The sequence below is a fragment of the Gopherus evgoodei genome, chromosome 7 (assembly GCF_007399415.2).
Source record: "Gopherus evgoodei ecotype Sinaloan lineage chromosome 7, rGopEvg1_v1.p, whole genome shotgun sequence".
Taxonomy (NCBI): Eukaryota; Metazoa; Chordata; order Testudines; family Testudinidae; genus Gopherus; species Gopherus evgoodei.
This window is the reverse complement of record NC_044328.1, coordinates 36,154,177-36,176,175: the sequence shown is the minus strand read 5'-3', so window position 1 is coordinate 36,176,175 and position 21,999 is coordinate 36,154,177. Positions and strand designations below refer to the sequence as shown.

General features: G+C 40.5%; 1 protein-coding gene across 6 annotated transcripts in view; it reads left to right on the top strand.

The window, feature by feature from the left end:
- The window catches only part of PTEN (phosphatase and tensin homolog), an 87,574-nt gene that overhangs the window by 42,036 nt on the left and 23,539 nt on the right, over positions 1 to 21,999 (top strand). For 3 of the 6 annotated variants that reach the window (XM_030571167.1, XM_030571169.1, XM_030571170.1), the window contains one exon: positions 21,060 to 21,201. In XM_030571167.1, coding sequence (XP_030427027.1) covers positions 21,060 to 21,201 — 142 coding nt within the window. Of the gene's footprint in view, positions 1 to 1,364; positions 1,604 to 12,376; positions 12,399 to 21,059; positions 21,202 to 21,999 lie in introns of those variants that run through there. The other 3 variants (XM_030571166.1, XM_030571165.1, XM_030571171.1) reach the window with 2 other exon arrangements.

Here is a 21,999-nt window from a genome sequence, read left to right as displayed (position 1 = left end):
ATACTCACTCTTCCATCTGAAAGGAAGCATAATGGTGCATTTTTACTTTGGGATTGTTTGCAAGACTAGCACTCATTTCTGCTGCTTTGATGGAATCTGAATCTTTTGTGAAGTGTCATGGACCCTCCTTTTAAAGCCATGTCAGTCTTTGTTCATTTTTGTCAGTTATTTGGGGGTTTTTTGCGCTTCCAAAAAATGACGTGGATATCTTGTGCTGTGAGCCTATAAATTGTCCTTGCAGTTTTTCCAGACAAAATAGTACTCTGCACTGCACCAGAATTTTCTGCTAAAATAATATCATGATTCAGCCATAACCATCATCTCTTCTGTTCTCATGACCTAAACGTCTCTTCCAAAGGAATTTACATAACCTGAATGTATGACAAGCCAGTAAAAAAGACTTGCCCAAAATTGAATGCTTTATTCATTCTTTTTTGGCCAAAACTAGAGAGAGAGCTTCCAGTGTGATAGTTTCTGACTAGATCTGAGTGGCAATTTGTGCAAGAGCCTGTCTGTCCTCAAAGTCAGTGAGGGAGCCTGTTGGGCAGAGAAAATACAGCTTTGTATGACTAAATATACTGAGCAGCAATATGGATATTATCTATTTTTGTTTGACACACTGCAAGATAAGTGTGTTTGTTTTTTGGGTTCTGCAGTCTCCTGGTTATCGCATATTTCTCTCCTGTTTTCTGAGTTTTTGGGGGTTTTCCCCCCTTGCTTCCCAGTTCCAAATATTTGCATCTCTCTTGTCTGATTGGGTTATGTATGAGTAAAGAAAAAAATTGAAATGTCTGGGTTTTACTGTTAAAACAATAACAAAGACCTGGGTATGTGGTTTTGTTTGTTTACAATTAGCAGTTATGATTATGTATTATTACACATTTTAGAGCCTCTTGGAACTAATTATGTGGACATGACCAGTTCAGTCCCTGGAATAGGGTAAACTGTTATCTCAGAACTCTTCAGCAGAATTGCCTCATTTGATCAGTGGGCATGGCTTAACCCTATATTCTTGTAATAATAGGTTCTGGTATAAGACCACTTATGGGATGATGGATTGTTATAAGACAGATTGTCAGATATGAGCAAAATTGCTCTATTGAGTAAGACATTAAGAGTATGTATAATTGGGAATTTGCTGAAATTTGAGAGGCCAATTTATTGGCATGTGCTCCACATCTTGTATACCACTTTTCTGGCATCGATCATTATGGTACTTGTGTCAGACCATTTAACCTATTCAGTTACCTCTTTAAACTGTTAATTGCGTGATATCCATTTTGTAAAGTTAGTATCTCTGGTTAAATTAGTTTAAAATGCATTAAATTTGAGACTTCATTGTACATCTTATCTTCCTATCACAGTTGCACAGTATCCTTTTGAAGACCATAACCCACCACAGCTAGAGCTTATCAAACCTTTTTGTGAAGATCTTGACCAATGGCTGAGTGAAGATGACAATCATGTTGCAGCAATTCATTGTAAAGCTGGAAAGGGACGAACTGGTGTAATGATTTGTGCATATTTGTTGCATCGAGGCAAGTTTTTAAAGGCTCAAGAAGCTCTAGATTTTTATGGGGAAGTAAGGACCAGAGACAAGAAGGTGAGTTATTGTACTCTGCTTTTTTCCACCTTATCACCCATTCCTTGGTACTTTTTCTAATTAAGATAAATTCAGTTGGGATAGGCTTCCAATAGAAGGTATGACTGTGTTTGACTTACTAGTTTAACTTCTGATTTAAAGAAATGACACCATTAGTGCTCTTGATAAGATTCTGTTGAAAGCAGAATGCTGAAGTTGTCTCTTCCTTGTTTCTCTTATGTTCAAGAAGATTCTGAATGTTTATGCTAGCCATAGGAATATCAGACCTCATCTTCGAAGTGTGTGTTGCATCATATTACATCAAGTTGGTGGTGGATGGTGCATTTTCCCATTCATCTATACAGGCATCAGCTTCAACCAATTGAAAGACAGGACTATTCTAGTTTGGTTCCTTTAGTGGATGAGTTGTCCAGCTCCTTCATTTTCTTAATTCTTTTGTATTCTTCTGAGGCATTCTGCTACTCCTTTCCTTCAGGTGCTTGTTATGGCTGAAATGCTATGAGCCACTGTAATGTATCTGGGTTGCCTTAACTATTCAGCAGAACTTTCTGCTTCCACTTTACTTGGCTTCTGTTCTGTAGGGATGAAACTTTCAGGGTAATAGGCCAAGGCAGAAGCTGCCATCAGCATCCCTTTATAGCCTGCCTCATTGAGAGCATCACCTTTTCAATCCCTACACCAGCCTCTCAGTGAGAGGAATCTGTCACTCCCTGATCTGAGAATGGTAGAAAGCTTTCATGGCCTTTAACTCCTTGCTAGTAGACTTAGTGGCAGCCCTGCGTAAGACTTGTCTGGCAAAGGCAGGTCTTTGTGCACAAGCTGTGGCTACAGCTTGCTGATGGTAATCTCTAGTGCCTTAGGACCTCAGAATATTTTTTTCTCAGTTCTGCATCCTAGTCAAAATATTTTCCAGCTACATTGGAGTCTGTCTTTCAAATTCAGATCATCAGTCTCCCTCCTCTCTCCCAATTTTATCTGTAGTGTTACAGCAGTTCATACATCTATTCTGGAAAGGACCGGAGTTGATGTATGTATGTCAGCTCCAGTCCTTTTCAGGATAGGTATCTTTGAATTGCTCTAATGCTGCACAAAAATTTTATGTATGAGAGAGAGTGGGATTGCATTTAGGTTTTATACATTTCTTAGCATCTAGATCTCTACACAGGTTGGCACGTTCAAAGGCTCTTGGTTTTGGAATCATCAGTTGAGCAACTGAAGAGATTGGCTGCTGACTTCTTAGAGGGAGCAAATTAAAACCATCTTATACAGATAGCCACTTTAACCAGTCATAAGAGATACGAGACTATTAGTCCATATGTCTCCATATTGATGTAGTATTGTATGGAAAGAAAACTAACAATTTTTGTAATTACATGTGTTCTTTGCTGAAAACCAGTCTGACAAAATAAATAAATAAATGATAAAATGAACTGAGATGAAGAGGCAGCTTGATGCTTAAGCAAGATGGTTGTATTTCTTTAGAGTATCCAAGAACAGAGCAATTCTTGAACTTTTGGATGCCTTTAAATCTTTATTCTACACTTTGAAGACTCTGCCAGAATCATAGGACTGGAAGGGACCTCTAGAGGTCTTCTAGTCCAGTTCCCTACAGTCATGGCAGGACTAAGTATTATCTAGACCATCCCTGACAGGTGTTTGTCTAACCTGCTCTTAAAAATCTCCAATGAGACAGATTTCACAGTGTCCGCTGGGCAGTTTATTCCAGTGCTTAACTAGTGACAGTTAGGAAGTTGTTTTTCCCCTAAATTGCCTTTGTTGCAATTTAAGCCCATTGCTTCTTGTCCTATCCTCAGTGGTTAAGGAGAACAATTTTTCTCTCTCCTCCTTGTGACAACCTTTTCTCTACTTGTAAACTGTTCTTGTGTGCCACCTCTGTCTTCTCTTCTCCAGGGTAATAAACAAACCCAGTTTTTTCAAATCTACCTTCATAGGTCATGTTTTCTAGACCTTTAATCATTTTTGTTGCTCTTCTGTGGACTTTCTTCAGTTTGTCCATATCTTTCCTTAAGTGTGGCTTGCAGAATGGGACACAATACTCCAGTTGAGGCCTAATCTGCATAGAATAGAGCAGAAAAATTACTTATGTCTTATGTACAACACTCCTGCTAATACACCTCAAAATGTTGCTTGGTTTTTTTGCAACAGTGTTACACGGTTGACTCATATTTAGCTTGTGATCCACTATGACTCCCAGATCCAGTAGTACTCCTTCCTAAGCAGTCTTTTCCCATTTTGTATGTGTGCAACTGATAGTTCCTTCCTAAGTGAAGAACTTTGCATTTGTCCTTATTTAATTTCACCTGATTTTCTTCTGACCATTCCTTCAGTTTGTCCAGATCATTTTTAATTTTAATCCTGTCCTCCAAAGCACTTGCAACACCTCCCAGCTTGATATCTGCAAACTCTATAAGTGTACTCTCTATGCCATTATTAAATCATTGATGAAGGCATTGAACAGTACCACACGCAGAACTGATCCCTGTGGGAACCCCACTTGATATGCCCTTCCAGCTTGTCTAGGAAACCACTGATAACTACACTCTGGGAACTATTTTTCAACCAGTTGTGCACTCACCTTATAGTAGCTTCTAGTAGCTCCATCTAGGTTGTACTTCCCTAGTTTGAGAATTTCATTGAGACAGTATCAAAAGCCTTATTAAAGTCAATATATACCACATCTACCACTTTTCCTTATCCACAAGACTTGTTACCCAGTCAGAGAAAGCTTATTAGGTTGGTTTAACATGATTTGTTCTTGATTAAATACATGCTGACTGTTACTTATCTTGTCTTCTAGATGTCTGCAAATTGATTGCTCTGTTATCTTTCTGGGTATGAAGTTAAGCTGACTGGTCTAATTCCCCAGGTTGTCCTTATTCCTTTTTTTTATAGATTGGCACTATATTTTCCCTTTTCTAATCTTCTGGAATCTCACCCATCTTCCATGACTTTTCGAAGATAATTGCTACTGGCTCAGATATATCCTCAGTCAGCTCCTTGAGTATTCTAGGATGTATTTCCTCAGGTTCTGGTGACTTGAAAACATCTACCTAGTCAAAGTAATTTTTAACTTCTTTCCCTATTTTAGCCTCTGGTCCTACCTCATTTTCAATGGCATTCATTAAGTTAGATGTCCAGCTGCTACTAAACTTTTCGGTGAAAACTGAAACAAAAGGTCATTTAGCACTTTTGCCATTTCCGTATGTTTTTGTTGTTCTCTTTGTCGTCACCCCCTCCCCCATTTGAGTAGTAGGCCTACCCTGTCCTTGGTCTTCCTCTTGCTTCTGATGTATTTGTAGAATGTTTTCTGGTTCCCTTTATGTCTCTAGCTAGTTTACTCTCATTTTGTGCCCTGGCCTTTTAAATTTTGTTCCTACATACTCGTTTTATTCGTTTATATTCATCCGTTGTAATTTGACCTAGTTTCCACATTTTGTAGAATTCTTAATTTTTAAGTTTCATGTAATTGAAGATCTCCTGGTTAAGCCCCAGTGGTGCCATACTTCCTGTCTTTCCTGTGCAGTGAAATAGTTTGCTCTTGTGCCCTTAATGTCTCTTTGGAAAAACTGCCAACTCTCTTGAACTGTTTTTCCTCTTAGGTTTGCTTCTGAAGGGATCTTACCTATGCACTCCCTGAGTTTGCTAAAGTCTTCCTTATTGAAATCCATTTTCTTTATTGTGCTGTTTTCCCTCCTACCATTCCTTAGAATCATGAATTCATAATTTCATGATTACTTTCACCTAAGCTGCCTTCCACTTTCAAATTCTCAACTAGTTCTTCCCTATTAGTCAAAATCAAATCTGAAACAGCCTCTTCCCTATTGGTTTTCTTCACCATCTGAATAAAAAATGGTCTCCAATACATTCCAAGACTGGTCTGATGATCTGTGCCCTGCCTGGTTTCAAACCCCACCTCCAATAGATGTCTGGGTAATTGACGGTGATGGGGTACATCATCCTGTGCTTTGGATGATTTTGTTAGCTTGTAAAAAGCCTCATCTACCTCCTCTTTCTTGTTAGGAAGTCTGGAGTAGACCCCTACTATGACATCACTCTTGTTTTTTACCTCTCTTGTCCTTACCCAGAGACTTTTAACAAGTCTGTCTCTTATTTCCATCTCAGCCTCAGTCCAAATGTATGCAATTTTTTATGTACTAGGCAACACCACCTCCCTTTTTTCTCTTCCTGTCCTTCCTGATCTATCTGTGTCCTTCTATACCAATATTCCAGTCATATGTATTATCCCACCAAGTCTGTGATACCAGCTGTCATAGTATTTATTAACTAGCATTTCTAGTTCTTCGTCTTTGTCTTCTTGTCCCTGTAGGTGTTCAACTCTAGGCGTTGGTGTGCCCCTATGCCTTTGCTCGGAGAGTTTTACAGCAGTATTTGCATGGGCCACACAGTGCTTGCCTCACCCACCAAATGCGCCTCAATAACGTGCGCTTGGCCCAAGCTCCTCAGTTCCTTCTCTATGGTCCGTGGTCTGAGACAGAGCTCAGCAGTCTTGCTCAGTTATTTCTCGCTTTAGATAGTTAGTTTATACAGTTGAGCTAGTTTTTTAGTCAGATAAGTTTCATTTCCCCCTTTAAAAAAAAAAATTCTTTCACAGGTTTTTTTCTGTCCGTTAGAGAGTTTATACTATTCCTGGCTTGCCATGTTTTAAGAGATGCACTTCGTACAGAGATGCCATCCTTATTTCTGATGGCCATTCTCGATGTGTTCACTGTTTGGGGGAGTTCTGTCCCCAAAAATGTACCCACTGCAGTAAACTGAGGTCTAGCACACAGAAAGGCAGAGACCTGAGACTCAAGTTAATTCTAATGGAGAAGTCCCTCAGACCTGTCTCTGACCCAGGTCAGGAGTCCTATTTGAGATAGAGCTCTCCTAAGTCCATTAAGGACAAGAAAACAAAAAACAGCCAGCTTCATCACCTCACAGAGACCAGCTGTCATCCAAAAGGTCTTCAACCAGGTCTGTGTTGTTGGTGCCAACCACTCCGCGGCTCAGCACATACAACACTCCGGGCACGTCTGGCACCATCCATCCCCCAGCTGCTGTTGGCGCCACTCCAGTGCCTCTTCTAGTACGGCCCCGCACAGTACCTCAAAGGATTCTATGCCTTCTCAGCTGAGCCTTCCTGTGCCTCACACAAGTACAGTTGCTGTCCCAGTACCAACAACTCTCCCACCTATGACTCCAAATAAAGCGCTGCACCAGTCAGCACCGGCTGACCCTGCAGCACCACCGTCACACCCAGCGCTATATATTCTGGCTCTTTCTACCTCGGCACCACAATTTATTCATTCCAGCAATTTGCTAGTCTCGCCAACTCCAGATTCCCCATTATTTGGTACCAATCTCTTACCGGGACCGTTGGCATGGCACTGATGGCTATCCCCCTATTCCCTCTCACTTTTCTAGTGATGAGGACGATGAAATGGAGGGAGTTTATTCCCCATACCATTTCTCCCCTCTTCACATTCCTACTAGCATGGGACCATGGAGACACAGGCCCTCATATTCCAGGGACTTACCACCCTGGTATGAACACCTGTGGATGGAACCACCCATGCCCTTCAACAGACAATGGGCATTATTAGAACCCGTGGCGGTACAGCAGGCACCACAGTAGCCGGTACAGCCCATGCAGAGGCGACATTAGATCTTCCCCTGTACCTGTTCACGCTTCTGCAATGGATAGACAGGAGCAATCTGCAACAGTGCACGCAAACGAGGAGGCACCTGAAGCCTCCCCAAATAATAATTCATCCACCTCACCAGAAGAGACTATAATGTCCCCACCCGCAGCAAAAGCAGATGATTTTACTCATTTTCAGGATCTCTTCAAAAGAATGGTGAATGAGCTCAAGATCACTCTGGTGGAGGTGTTGGGGACTCAGCATGAGCTGACGGACATATTACAGCCTTTGTCGTCCTCCAAGATCGCCCTACCTATTAATGGAGTCATTATGGACCCTGCCATGAATATCTGGCAAACCCCAGCCACCATACCCCCTACGTGCAAAAGGGCACACCGGAAATACTATGTATCCTCTAGGGGCTCAGAATTCCTTTTCATGCACCCAGCACCAAATTCACTGCTGGTAGAAAAGCAGCCAACCAAAAGAACAAACAGTAGCATTTCCAGTCCATTTCCTCTGACAAGGACAGAAAAAGAATGGACCTACTTGGCCACAAAGTTTATGCATCATCTGTGCTACAATTTAGAGTGGCAAACTATGGGGCCCTATTGGCCAAATATGATCATAGAAATTACGGGAAACTCTTTATTAATGACATCCCAGAGGACAAGAGACAACAATTCAAAGCAATAGTCTCTGAAGGGCAGATTATTTCCTATTTTGCATTGCAGGCTGCCCTCGATGCTGCGGACACCGCTTCCAGATCCACTGTGATGTCTGTAGTGATGCGCTGGGCTTCATGCTTTAGCTCTTCTTCTTTCCCAGGCGAGATGCAAAACACTATGGAGGATTTCTCCTTTGATGGCGAGAAGTTACTTTGCAGCAAAACCCAACAAGGTTCTGCACCCCATGGAGGATTCCAGAGATGCGTTTGGATCCCTAGGTATTCATACACCAGCAACTAGAAGAGAATACAGATATCAGCCTTCCAATGCCCATGAGTGTGGGGGAGTGAGGGCCCTGCTCCCCCCACTTCCTGTGATTCACCATGATTCTGAGCCAGCCAGTAAAACAGAAGATTTATTAGACAACAGGAACATAGGCCAAAACAGAGCTTGTAGGTACAGACAACAGGACCCCCTCAGTCAGGTCCATCTTGGGGGACAGGGAGCCTAGATCCTGGCCCTGGGTCTCCCTCCGTTTCCGCAGCCAGCTCCAAAATGAACCCCCACCCCCACCCCCTCCAGTCTCAGCCAGCCATACCCCTCGGCTCCTCCTCCAGCCTTTGTCAAGTTTCCTAGGCAGAAGGTGTCACCTGGCTCCAGCCCCTTCCTGGCTCAGATTACCTGCTCGGGTATCGTTCCTCAAGTGAAGTCACACCCTAATATCCCATCACCAATGCAGATGGTCCCAGTAAAATTCCCACACAAAATTTGCAGGTCAATCTTCCCCACACTGTACTCTCACACCCGGCGTACAACAACAGAGGCCATACGACCACCAGCAGCAACACCGCCAGAGATCCAGGCATCAACGATGACACCTCATAACACTGGCACTGTCCTAACCCTCTCCACCTAATAAGCAAATTTGAAGCCTTGGTCAAGGATATAGAAGAGCTCCAACCCACTCTAGTACTTATACTTCCCATCCAAATTTTTGGTCACTGTTCACTCCCATTGTGCCACAACTGGCGAATCATCATCATGGACAGATGGGCCCTAGAGGTCATCCAATTGGGCTTTTCCATCACCTTCCTGTCCATACCCTCCCCCCTGCCAATTCCATCCCGCTTCAAGGACTCCTCTCACGACGACTCGCTCCACCAAGAGGTGCAACATCTAGTACAAATAGGAGCAGTTGCGATGGTGCCCAATCAGCACAGGGGGAAGAGTTTTTATTCCCACTACTTTTTGACAGAAAAGTGGGGGATGGTGTCCCATCCTTGACCTCAGGCTACTCAACAAGTTAATCAAAAAGCAAAAATTCAAAATGGTTACTCTCACAACCATAATTCCAGCACTGGAGCACGGAGATTGGTTTTCAGCCCCCGACCTGTAGGATGCTTATTTTCATGTAACTGTACACCCCGCCCGCAGGCATTTTCTCAGATTTGTTATGTGCTAAAATCACTACCAATACCAGGTTCTGCCCTTTTGGCCTCTCAACAGCACCTTGCGTCTTTTCCAAGATTCTCACGGTGGCAAGGGTGCACCTACGGAAAGGAGGAGTCATAATTTTTCCTTACCTGGATGATTGCCTGCTCAAGGGCACAGACTCTCGGGGAGGCCATTCAAGCCATGCAGTTGACCATCAACTGCTTCCAGAGTCTGGGCCTACAAATAAACAAAAACAAATACACATTAACTCCTACTCAGCAACTAGAGGTTCGTAGGCACTCACTTTGATTCCATCTCTCCCATCCAACAGATTCAACACCATAAAGAATCTTATTTCCAAGTTGCAAAACAGCCTGCAGGTCACTGTCCAGGACTGTCTGCAACTTCTTGGCCATATGGCCTCTTGCACTTTTGTGGTCAAGAATGCATGCCTCTGTGTGTTGGCTGCAGGGTTGGATGACCACTGTCTACAGACCGCGAATGTGCACGACCTAAACAGACTTCTATTCATACCTACCACAGGCTACTCACTCACGTGGTGGACTCTTCCACACAACCTCTGCTCTGGAGTCCCATTCGTGCAGGAGCCCCCCTCTGTTTATAATTACCACAGATGCCTCCTTCAGAGACTGGGGGGCACACACCACACCACTCAGGGACTCTGGTCACCTACAGAAGCCTCTCTACGCATAAATCTTTTAGAGCTTTGAGTGACCCACAATGCCTGCCTCCAATTTCTCCCAAACAGCCAGAACCAACACATCAGGATCATGACCAACAACATTGCCTGCATGTTTTATATAAAACGGGCAAGGAGGAGCTTGATCTCACTTGCTCTGCACAGAGGCTATGAAACTTTGGAATTGGTGCCTCCATCATGATATCCAAATTTCAGCCTCCTACCTACCTGGTTCACTAAACACCTCTGCAGACGAGATTAATAGTTCTTTTCCCCTAGATCACAAATGGGAGATAAATGATCCCATCCTACACAACGTATTCAAAATATGGGGACTGTTTGTGACTGGATCTTTTTGCAGTTGTAACCAACAAAAAATGCCCTGAATTCTGTTCCAGAGCAGACCTAGGAAAGCATTTGATGGGAGACGCATTCATCATAAAATGGAGCAACAATTTATTATATGCATTCCCCCCAATACCCACATCTTCACAGGGTATTACAGAAAATATGAGCAGAGAGGGCCAGGGTAATACTAATAGTCCCTACATGACCCAGACAGGCATGGTACCTATTTTTAACGAGGATGTCAGTTTGCCTGCTGATTCCGCTCTCTCAACACCCCCCCCCCACCTATTATCACAACATCAGTCAGCTACACCACCCCAATGTAATGATGTTGCACCTGAAAGCTTGGCTCCTCAGTGGTTCTCTAATGAGAAATTAGGCTGCTCTGAATAGTGCAAAGAGTACTATTACATAACAGAACACAATCCACATGTACCACCCATCTCCAAGCAAATGCTCCTGCTTCCGCCCGTCTTTCACTAATACTAGACAGTTTTTAATTTCTGAAAGATAATCTGGGGTCTCCTTTAGCTCCATAAAGGTACATTTAGCAGCAATTGCAGCATTTCACAGTAAGACTGGAGACACTATCATCTTGTCCACCTCATCACAAAGCAGTCCCTCAAGGGCCCCCAGGCCCTATACCTGGACATTAGACCACCCACTCAACCCTGGGACCTACACTTGGTCCTCGCTTGATGCGCCATCCATTTGAGCCGCTTGAAACATGCTGTTTCCTACATCTGTCCATGAAAACTGCATTTTTAGTTGCCGTTACATCTGCCAGATGTGTAGGAGAACTTGGATATTGCTGTTCAGTCACCTGGAGTGGAGCACCCACAGGGACATCTTTCAGATGTCCCTGTGGGTGCTCCACTACTGACCCTCCTCCTCTCTACTTCAGCATTTGGGGTAGTCTCCATTGTAGGGAAGGAACTGAGGAGCCCAGGCTCCACATTTTATTAAAGCAGGCACCATGCGAGTACTGCTGTAAAAAAATATCCGAGCAAAGGGACAGGGGTGCACCAGCACCTGGAGAGGAGCACCCACAGGGACACTCATCTCGAAGAACATGAGTTACTGCACAGGTGAGTAACCTCCTCTTCTACTGCTTATTTCCCATACTTCTAACATTAGTATACAGACACCTAAGGTACTGATTGGATTTCCCCCCATGTTTTCTCTTGTCTCTTCGTTATCACTGCTATAACTGCCCATCCTCTCCCCAGGTTCTAACCCTTCTCGCATGTCTCCATAATGAGAATGACCAAATCTAGTCCTTTCTCAGCAAACCCCAATATCAGTTACTGTGATTCCAGCTTAGATTTTACTCCATAACTATAAAGAAGATTAACAAATCAACGAATACTAGATTCTCTCTCTCTCCCCCCTTGCCACACGCATTGGTCTTACTTCACAAATAGACAAACAATAATTTAGCCATAGGCATTTGGAGAGCAGAATTAATGGTTATAATATAGGTCTTTCTGAATGGGAAGTTGAGAATGACTTGTATTCTGAAATGATACTTCAGAATCGTCACAATTGAACGAGATCAGATATCTAAACAGAATACTGACTGTTCCAGCAAAAACTGGCAAAGGTAACTAATAAAACCTACTGAAGAGTCACATTTTTCATATTGTTTGCAGATTATCTCTGTCAGATATCTATTCTACAGATATGTGTTAATCTCCATTAATAGTCAAATGGGTAGATGCTGAATGTAGTAGCTGTCGTACAGTAGGAAGGTGATATCCTCATAGGAACAAGCTATAATTCAGTGTTTTCTTTTGAAGGAGAGTAATGATGAAATCCCTATGGAAGTTCAAGTTAGAAAAAAGAAACACTTGCTAGATAATTTGTATTGATTACAATGGTATTTTGTTCTGATGTGTTAACTAAATATTCTTGTTACCTCAGACTGCCTGTATCATCTTGAGTCAGTCCTTAAGATCCTTGTGCCTGTTTCCTGCCCTCTGGTTTGTTTGTTTTTTTAAAAAAGGTATGGGCGGGGGGAGAGAGATTTATGCACATCAAGGATGTTTTTTAGGGTAAATAGTGAGGTCCTCAGATATGTGATTTGAGCCATAAGTACTTATAGATGTTCTAATGAAAACCCTATATCTTTAAATAGGGCTCTGACCCTTTGTTTAAAGTCTCATTGTAAATTCCTAAATACACCTCTACCCTGATATAACATGAATTCAAATATAATGCGGTAAAGCAGTGCTCCGGGGTGGTGGGGCTACGCACTCCGCCGGATCAAAGCAAGTTCAATATAATGCGGTTTCACCTATAACGCGGTAAGATTTTTTGGCTCCCGAGGACAGCGTTATATCGGGGTAGAGGTGTATCATGTTGATGATGATGATACAGTCTGTTCTCTAAGATCTACTGTCTCCCCTCTACTTGACCCTGATTATTTGGTTGAAGGATAATATGCACAAAGTAATTAACTTTAGAAATATTGTTTATAGACAAATATCATTTTAAAATGTAGTTTCCAAGAGCTTTTTTACTTCCCTATATGTCCATTGTATATCTTAATGTTGTACTTTTAAGTGCTGTTTGAAGATTTATAGTTCCTGATAAATTAAAATCCTAACTGACTTACTGAGTTGGAAGTAGAATATGGCTCAAAAGAACAAACTCTGGCCCAAGACAACCAACTGCCTTTTTCTTTTGGGACAAAAACCAAAAATTGGCTTTAATTTTATTCTAAATTCTCTGTCCAAAGCAGCACACAATCTGCATATACCCTGCTTAGTGGTTCAAATCCCAGGGGACAGTAACTAGGGAGAGTTTTGAAGTTAACAAGCAAAGCAAATTAATTCTCTCAAGGGTCTTGTGGCACTTAAAGACAATGTAGACAGGAAGTATGAATCCAGTTACAAGAGGAAGTATTACTAATTGAGGAGTACAGGCACCAGTATTTTTATTGCTCACTTTTCCAGTATGTCCATATTGAAGAAGTTTTCCAAAGGCCTTTGCACCACCAGATGAGTAAGAGAAGCTGAGGCTACTCTTGAATTTTCTACAAAAAAAGAAGCATATCTGTCCTACTCTTGGCCAAAATAATGGGAGGACAGGGCAGGTGCTGCCTTTGGCAGGAGCCATTTCAGATTCTGTCAGTTATCTGGAGCGGAACTTGGTTATTACATACTTTAGCTCCAGAGACAGTAAAATGTGCTTACACCCACTAAAGAAAACTTGATGCCAGAAATACAGGCTGTCAGCCCCTTTCCGCCTTGAAGTCAAAGTTTAGCTTCCCAAAAAAATATGGACAGACAGAAGATTAGAAGTGAGTGTTTGAATTAGTGGATAGAAGGTAACACATTAGTTCTGTTCCCCTGTGTCAGGGTTCCCTCCCCACTCTGAACTCTGGGGTACAGATGTGGGGACCCACATGAAAGACCCCCTGAGTAATAGTCTCAGGTTGCAGTGGGGGAGGTTTAGGTTGGATATTAGGAAAAACTTTTTTACTAGGAGAGTGGTGAAGCACTGGAATGAGTTACCTAGGTAGGTGGTGGAATTTCCTTAGAGGTTTTTAAGGTCAGGCTTGACAAAGCCCTGGCTGGGATGACTTAGTTGGAATTGGTCCTGCTTTGAGCAGGGGGTTTGACTAGATGATCTCCTGAGGTCTCTTCCAACCCTGATATTCTATGATAAACTTATTTCTACCATCTTAGGTTAAAAACTTCCCCAAGGCACAAATCCTTTCCTTGGCCTTGAATGGTTTTGCTGCCACCACCAAGTGATCTAGACAAAAATTCAGGAAACAGACCACTTGAAGTCTCTATTTCCCCAAAGGATTCCCCCAAACCCCTTCTCCCCCTTTCCTGAGGAGGCTTGAGAATAATATACCAACCAATAGGTACCAAACCCTTTTGGTATTTAGGATGCTAAAAATTAATCAGGTTCTTAAAAGAAGTTGTTTGTTATAAAGAAAATAGTAAAAGAATAACATCACAGTTACAAAAAAAAAAAACACCCAAGAATAAAACTACCTCTTTAAAATAGGGAAAATTCACAAACTAAAACAAAATATAATCTAACGCATTTCCTTGCTTTACTTGCAATTTTTGTAATCTTAGATGCTCATTTCAGGTATGTTTTTAGGAGATGTTTTTTCCTGCCTGGTCTCTCTCTCTCCCTGTCCAAAGAGGGAACAAACAAAGAGAGCACTGCTCAGCCCCCTCCAGATTTGAAAGTATCTTCTTTCCTCATTGGCCCTTTTGTCCTAGGTGCCAGCTAGGTTATTTGAGCTTCTTATACCTTACAGGTAAAGATTTAGTACAGCTACCCAGGAGGAATTTTATGTTACTCTTAGCTGTATGTTTGACATTCTGGAAAAGGGGTTTATCATGTATCCTCTATTCTTGGACCTAGGATACCAGAATATAATGCTTTCTAAAATTCAGCATAAAAAGTGTATTCATACAAACAATACTTTTCAGAGTCAATTATTTCAGGAGATCTTCTTCCTCCTTATTGTAATTACAAAGAGATCTGGAATGCTTCAACCAGTGGTTGATCTGGGAATGCTTGGCTTTATTGCACATGGTGATTTTAAGATGGACATTAAAGCATCATTGTGACAGTGAAGCCAGGGAACTTTCCTGCATGTTCCCATAAAAAGAAGTACTGGCATTCACATCTAGTGCCTTCTCAGAGGTGGTTCTAATAGTAGCTATAGCATTACTAGTAGGTGCAGGTTTGGTCCCAGATGGAAGCAACCATGACAGTGTTACAGTTTGGGATGTTTAATTCAAGGGTGCTTTTTAACATCTGTCCACATCTTGATGTTCCTGTCTTTGGAGGAACTGCTCCTTGAGCCAGTGGAATTGGTGTCACGATTGTTAAACATAATTCTGTCTGAAAAGACAATGGGTATGAATTGTTCTGAAATGGTGTCTCAGAATGGCTATGATTGGATATCTGACTTAGTTCAAACCGTGTCCATCGTGTCATATCTGACTGATTTGTGTCTGACGCAAGAGGTTGATTTAACATACTTTACTCAATCTTTGGGTGATACCCTGTGTTAAATCTGGCAATGCTTGTAGCTTTTGATGTTGGTAGTGCTACCCCAGTGGAAAATTTACTAGAGCAGTGGCTCTCAAACTTTTTTTACTGGTGACCCCTTTCACAGAGGAAGCATCTGAGTGCGATTTCTCCCCCCCCCCATATAAATTAAAAACACTTTTTAATATATTTAGCACCATTATAAAAGCTGGAGCAAAGTGGTGTTTGGGGTGGAGGTTGACAGCTTGTGACCCTGCCATAATAACCTCATAACCGCCTAAGGGGTCCCAAACCCCCTTCTACTAGAGGGACAGTGATGGAAATAGCTTGCAGGTTCTGCTTTTGATGACATACTGTCCATTTTATGGTGCAAAAGTAAAGGGGTAAGGCGTATCAGCACATTTAGAGTCCGCCCAGGAGCACCATGCTCCATATCAATGTTTTGCAACGTTGGATCTTTGCGTTCAAATCTCAGTTTTTGTCTTCTGGTACTGATGTAGAAAGACCATATCAGTGAATTCAAAACTCCAACACACATTTCAGTAGATCTGCTTCTGTGGGCATATGCTTGCCTAGCATCCATACAATAAACTAGTCTACTGAGAAAACACCAGCTTCTCTAAGGTGGAAAAAATATATATTTTTTAAACCAAATTTTAAAATTTGAATTGGATTTTTTTTATTTAAATCCTGGTTTATTTTTAAAATTAACCTATTTATAATTAAATTTGAAATGACAACCTGTGTTAAGGCCTGAATTTATTGTAATTTGTTAATCATTTGAATTAATTAAAAATTATTTTGTACATATTTGCTGCCAACCTTTAAAGAAAGTCAGACCACTGCACTGGTGGAAGTCACTAGCTGAGCACCTGGTACCAGAGATTGTTGAAGTGCTAAACCAGCTTTTTGACATCAGTAGCCTCATCTGCAGGTGCAAAGCGAATATTTTCTTTATTTCTGTTTGTTCAACTAGTTCAGCTTGCTGACTAGTTCAGCAAAAGTTAAGAAACCATTTGGGAGTTGAAAAGGCAGGAAAGCTTGTTTTCTTCTTCTTCTTCTTCCAGTCTCTGAATAAAAACCAGGCATGAAAGAAGATATACTGGTTTTAAAATTTTTTAAGGGCACAGTGACCAGGAACAGTTCAGTTCATTCACTACAGATTCTTTTGTTTAATAATTGTTGTTTATAAAAATGTGTTTTGCATTTAAAACTATTTTTCTAATGTATCCATCACATAAAGGTAGTTTCATTTAATTAATAAAAATGTACTTTTTGGACATTTAATTGATTTTTAATTTCTATCCAAATAGAGCTTAACAGAAAACACAAGTAAAAATAGTAAATAAGAAATGCTTCATTTACTATTTTCTAACCAAATAAAGTAAAAATTAACCCTAATTTATTCAGATTCAGATTCTTAATTGCTTAACTGCATAGTTATAGCATGTCCTCTTGGTTAGCAAACAGAAGCACTAAATTTAGTGCAAAGGCTCTATTTAGTTGCAGATCAATCTGTTATAATGGTTATCAGGCTTTCTTTAGGAAAATATCTCAAATACAAATGCAAAAAAAAATAAAAATCTGTTTAAATCTGTTTCCCTGTTTGATGATTGAACTCATGATTAAAATTAATCCACCCTAATAGATTTCTCCCCCTCCTCCTTTTTTTTTTTTGGTCATAATTCTTTCTTCAATAAGGATAAGCAGACATTCCACGGACTTGATTAAAACTCAAGTATTTTTTTTATAAAACTATACCACTTAAGCAAATCTCTGCTTTTTTTCCCTTCTGCTTTGTCTCAGGAAGGCAAAAAAAATTGATACACCACTTTAATTTAGTGTATCTATCAGTGTGTTAGGACTTGAGGCATAAAGACCCTGTCCTTTGAGAATAAGAGCCTTGTTGATTTGAGGCATAATTGCTGTCTGGGCTGAAAGAAAATTGGTCTTTGTTTCCAAGATGTGCGAAGTTGCTACTTGGCAAGATGGGCGGTTCACCATCTACAGTAACTCCTCACTTAGTTGTCCTGGTTAACGTCTTTTTATTGTTACAGTTGCTGATCAGTTAGGGAACATGTTCATTTACAGTTGTGCAATTCTCCCTTCTAACGTTGTTTGGCAGCCACCTGCTTTGTCCACGGCTAGCAGGAAGAGCAGCCCGTTGCAGCTAGCTGGTGGGAGCTTGGAACCAGGGTGGACCGGTAGCCCCCGCAACAGCTCCCTGCTCCCCTAAGTTCCCTGGGCTGCAGCTGCCCAGTAGGCTATTAATTGCTGGCAGTTCATCTGTCCCTCCCCCCACTGCCATGTGCTGCTCCTGCCTTCTCCCTTGGAGCTGCTCCCAGAGACTCCTGCTTGCTGTGCAGGAGGGAGGGGGCTGATGTTAGGGTACCTCCCTGCTTCTGCACCCTGCTTACTCCTTCTCCTTATAGAGCGGGGGGGACAGAGAGGGAGAGAGACAGAGAACCTGGGGCAGCAGGTGCTGTCTCAACTTCCTGATTCACTTAAAAAGACAATACACTTAAGAGTACATCAGCTTACTTGAAGGGGCAGTGTGCACCTCTCTTCCCCCCACCACCACCCCCAAGGTGTGTCTCTGTCTGCTATGCTGTCTCCCCTCACTCCTGACTGTGCTGCCTTGATGAGAGGCTACATTAACAACAATGTGTTAACCCTTGAGGGCTAGTGCTAGTTCATCATTTAGCAGTAACTGCATTCCCTGGGAAATATCCCTTCCTCTTCCACCCTCTAACTTCACCACCTCAACCAAGGTTCAGAAGCATCATAGCTGTGAACAGTATTAAATTTTTTGTTTAAAACGTGTACTGTGTGTATATCTATATAATATATAGTTTTTTGTCTGGTGAAAAAAAATTCCTTGGAACCTAAGCCCCTATTTACATTAATTCTTATGGGGAAATTGGATTTGCTTAACATCGTTTTGCTTAAAGTTGCATTTTTCAGGAACATAATTACAACATTAAGCAAGGAGTTACTGTACTTCAACAAGTATATTTGTGCCTAAGTTGATACAGCATTCACAGTATCAACTATTACCATATAACTATTTCTCAATTTGGTGTCAGAGTTAGCTGTCTTGGTAAGGATTGGAGAGATTCCTGTACGAAGTGTGTGTTCCAGAGCGGAGATAATATAAGTAGAAGAGGAAACTTTTTCCTATCTGTTTTTCGATGTAGCCACCCCCCTTCTGAAGCTCTGCCAAGCTGCATGTTAGTCATTTTTAGGCTAAGGGTTATGTTTCCGAATTTAAACAAAGTCCAGACTTGTATTAGGAAAATATTTAAAACCTTGTATAAGAAATGGATCTGATAAAGCAGCTGTTGAGGTGATGTCTGAAGTCAAAACCTTGTCATCAGACTGAGTTGTCTATGACAGCTACTTGCAGACATCCATTGTGCAGGTACCATAGGGGAAAAAAATCTATTCTATGTAGTATAGAAACATTTGGAGTTGTAAAAGGCCTTATTTTTGCAGCATTTTTATAAAGGCAAAAATTAGGGCTGACAAACAAATTAAAAATCATAGTTAATTGTGGTTTTAGTCACACTATTAATAACAGAATACCATTTATTTAAATATTTTTGCATATTTTCTACATTTTAAATATATTGATTTCAATTACAACACAATACAAAGTGTACAGTGCTCACTTTATATTTTTATTAAATATTTGCACTATAAAATAGAGAAAATAAATTTTTCAGTTCACCTCATACAAGTACTGTAGTGCAATCTCTTTATTGTGAAAGTGCAACTTCCAAATGTAGAATTATTTTTTATAACTGCACTCAAAAACAAAACAGTGTAAAACTTTAGCGTTTACTAGAGTCCAATTAGTCCTATTTCTTGTTCAGCCAGTCGCTAAGACAAAGAAGTTTGTTTACTTTTATGGGAGGTCATGCTGCCTGCTTCCTATTTACAATGTCACCTGCAAGTAAGAACAGACATTCGCATGGCACTGTTATAGCCGGCATTGCAAGGTATTTATGTGCCAGGTATGCTAAACGTTTGTATGCCCCTTCATGCTTCAACCGCCATTCCAGAGAACATGCTTCCCTGCTGCTGATGGCTTCTGTTCAATAATTATCCAAAGCAGTATGGACTGACGCACATTCATTTTCATCATCTGAGTCAGATACCACCAACAGAAGGCTGATAATCTCATATTGATACCTTCTTTGTGTTTTGTCAGATCTGCAATGAAAGTATTCATAATTGAACAACATATACTGGATTGTCATCCAAGACTGCCATAACACAAAATTTGTATGGAGCAGGAGAAATACTATTTTCCCCAAAGGAATTCAGTCACAAATTTAATTAACACATTATTTTTTAATGAGCATCATCACTGTGATTTGGAACAGTGTCCGAAGCATGAAGCAGCATATTAATGTTTAGCATATCTGGGACGTAAATACCTTGCAATACCAGCTATAAAAGTGCTGGGCAAACATCTGTTCTCACTTTCAGGAGAAATTGTAAATAAGCGGGCATTATTATTTCCCATAAATGTAAACAAACACTTTTGTCTTAGCTATTAGCTGAACAAGAAGTAGGACTAATGGACTCTAGTAGGCTCTAAAGTTTTGCACTGTTTTGTTTTTGAATGCAGTTATATAAAAAAAATTCTACATTTGTAAATTGCACTTGCACAATAGATTGCACTACATTACTTGTATGAGGTGAATTGAAAAATATTTTCTGTTTTTACAGTTCAAATTTGTAATAAATATAAAGTGAGCATTGTGCACTTTGTATTCTGTGCTGTAATCAAAATGAATATTTGAAAATGTAGAAAAACATCCAAAATATAATCAATTTCAGTTGATATTCTATTATTGGTTAACAGCGCAATTAAAACTGCGATTAATTGGCAGCCCTACAAAAAGTACTTTCAGGCCAAATGCTACTTGCCTCTTCAGAGTTGAAATGTTTCCTAAATTAACATGTTCAGCTTCATACTAGTTACTGAGACCAAAGTGTGTGTGTATGTGCGTGTGTATATATACAATATGTGTGTGTGTGTGTGTGTGTGTGTGTGTGTGTAATACACACACGCAAAAGACCTTCCTGACAAAAAATTAGGTAGTTTTCTCTTATTGGAATGTGAATATTAATATGTACTACTTCTGTCTCAATCCATATACTGTAAGTTGCATACTATATTGTAGATTGTTTTTAACTGTATAATTTTGTAGGAAAAATATTGACCATGTTTTGCCACTAATTTTGTTCTGAAAATACCAAAAATGAATAAGCCAGGATAACTTCTGAGGAAAAAAATTTATAGAGGGTGCCTTCACCTCTCCTGCCCCCGACCCCCAACCAGGAAATTAGTTTGGAGACAATTTTTCCTCTTAGCTAGTGGGTTTAGTCTTTGGACTAATGGGTTTGGGATAACTTTTTCCAGCCCCTAATTTCCAGCAGTGAAGATATTACACTAAGATGCATGAATGTTGAACTTGTGTCCACTGTGACTTAGAACTGATTTTATTAGCTTGACTTTTAATTAACAACAGGCAGGAGCCAATTAATGTGAACACTAATTAATGGTTTGGATTGTTTTTGAAGTTTAGTTTCTCTTTATTTAGGGAGTAACTATTCCCAGTCAGAGACGCTATGTGTATTACTATAGTTACCTGTTAAAGAATCACCTGGATTATAGACCAGTGGCACTGCTGTTCCATAAGATGATGTTTGAAACAATTCCAATGTTCAGTGGCGGAACTTGTAGTAAGTACACTTTACTCCATATTAGTGGATCTTATCTGCTAAAATGTATAGGTATTTGAATTTGTGTATGGTTAACTTATGTAGTTCCTTGTTATTGAGGCAACATACTAATGCCATTATATAGCAGGACCAACTTACCTTTTTAAGTAGTAGGATCTTTTAGTGGTATAAAGAACTCTGTTTAGGGTCTTGGAATCTGTTGGGTTCAAATCCTGGCAGGAGGGGGGTATGCACTCTTTCATCCTTGCAAGAGTTCCATGCAGTCTTTGTGGGATTTGTTTTACATCACCTTACAAACAGGTGCTGTTTCATTAAACTTTAAATTGGGAAACATTTAAAGTAGTTGAGAAGTTAAAAGTGCATTGTTCTGGTTGTTCAAAAGTCAATTTAAAACAGCAACATTCCTGAAATAATATTTATTGCTGAAAAATAAAGTTTTGGTTCTGTGAATGGTACGTAGACTCTCAAATACAACAAGATCCCCATGATTGTTGAACCAGCTCATGACATTTTTCTTCGCAGTGGACTCTAAAATATGTGTTTCTATTGGATATATTCCGTCTGTTTGCTTCTTTCTGAAGGAAGGGCTTATTTCAGAGGCTTATAAAGTAACGTATCTAGTCAGATGTAAGTCTGTTTGGTTTGCGAATATGCTATATATTGGAAAGCAACTCAAGTCAGCTGACAATTTCTTCTTTAATGAAAATTCGTATTCACCTTTGTCTTTGAGACTGCATTTCAAAGTAATAACTGCATGGTAGCATGCATTCATTTTCTATTCACATACAAAAATGTTGC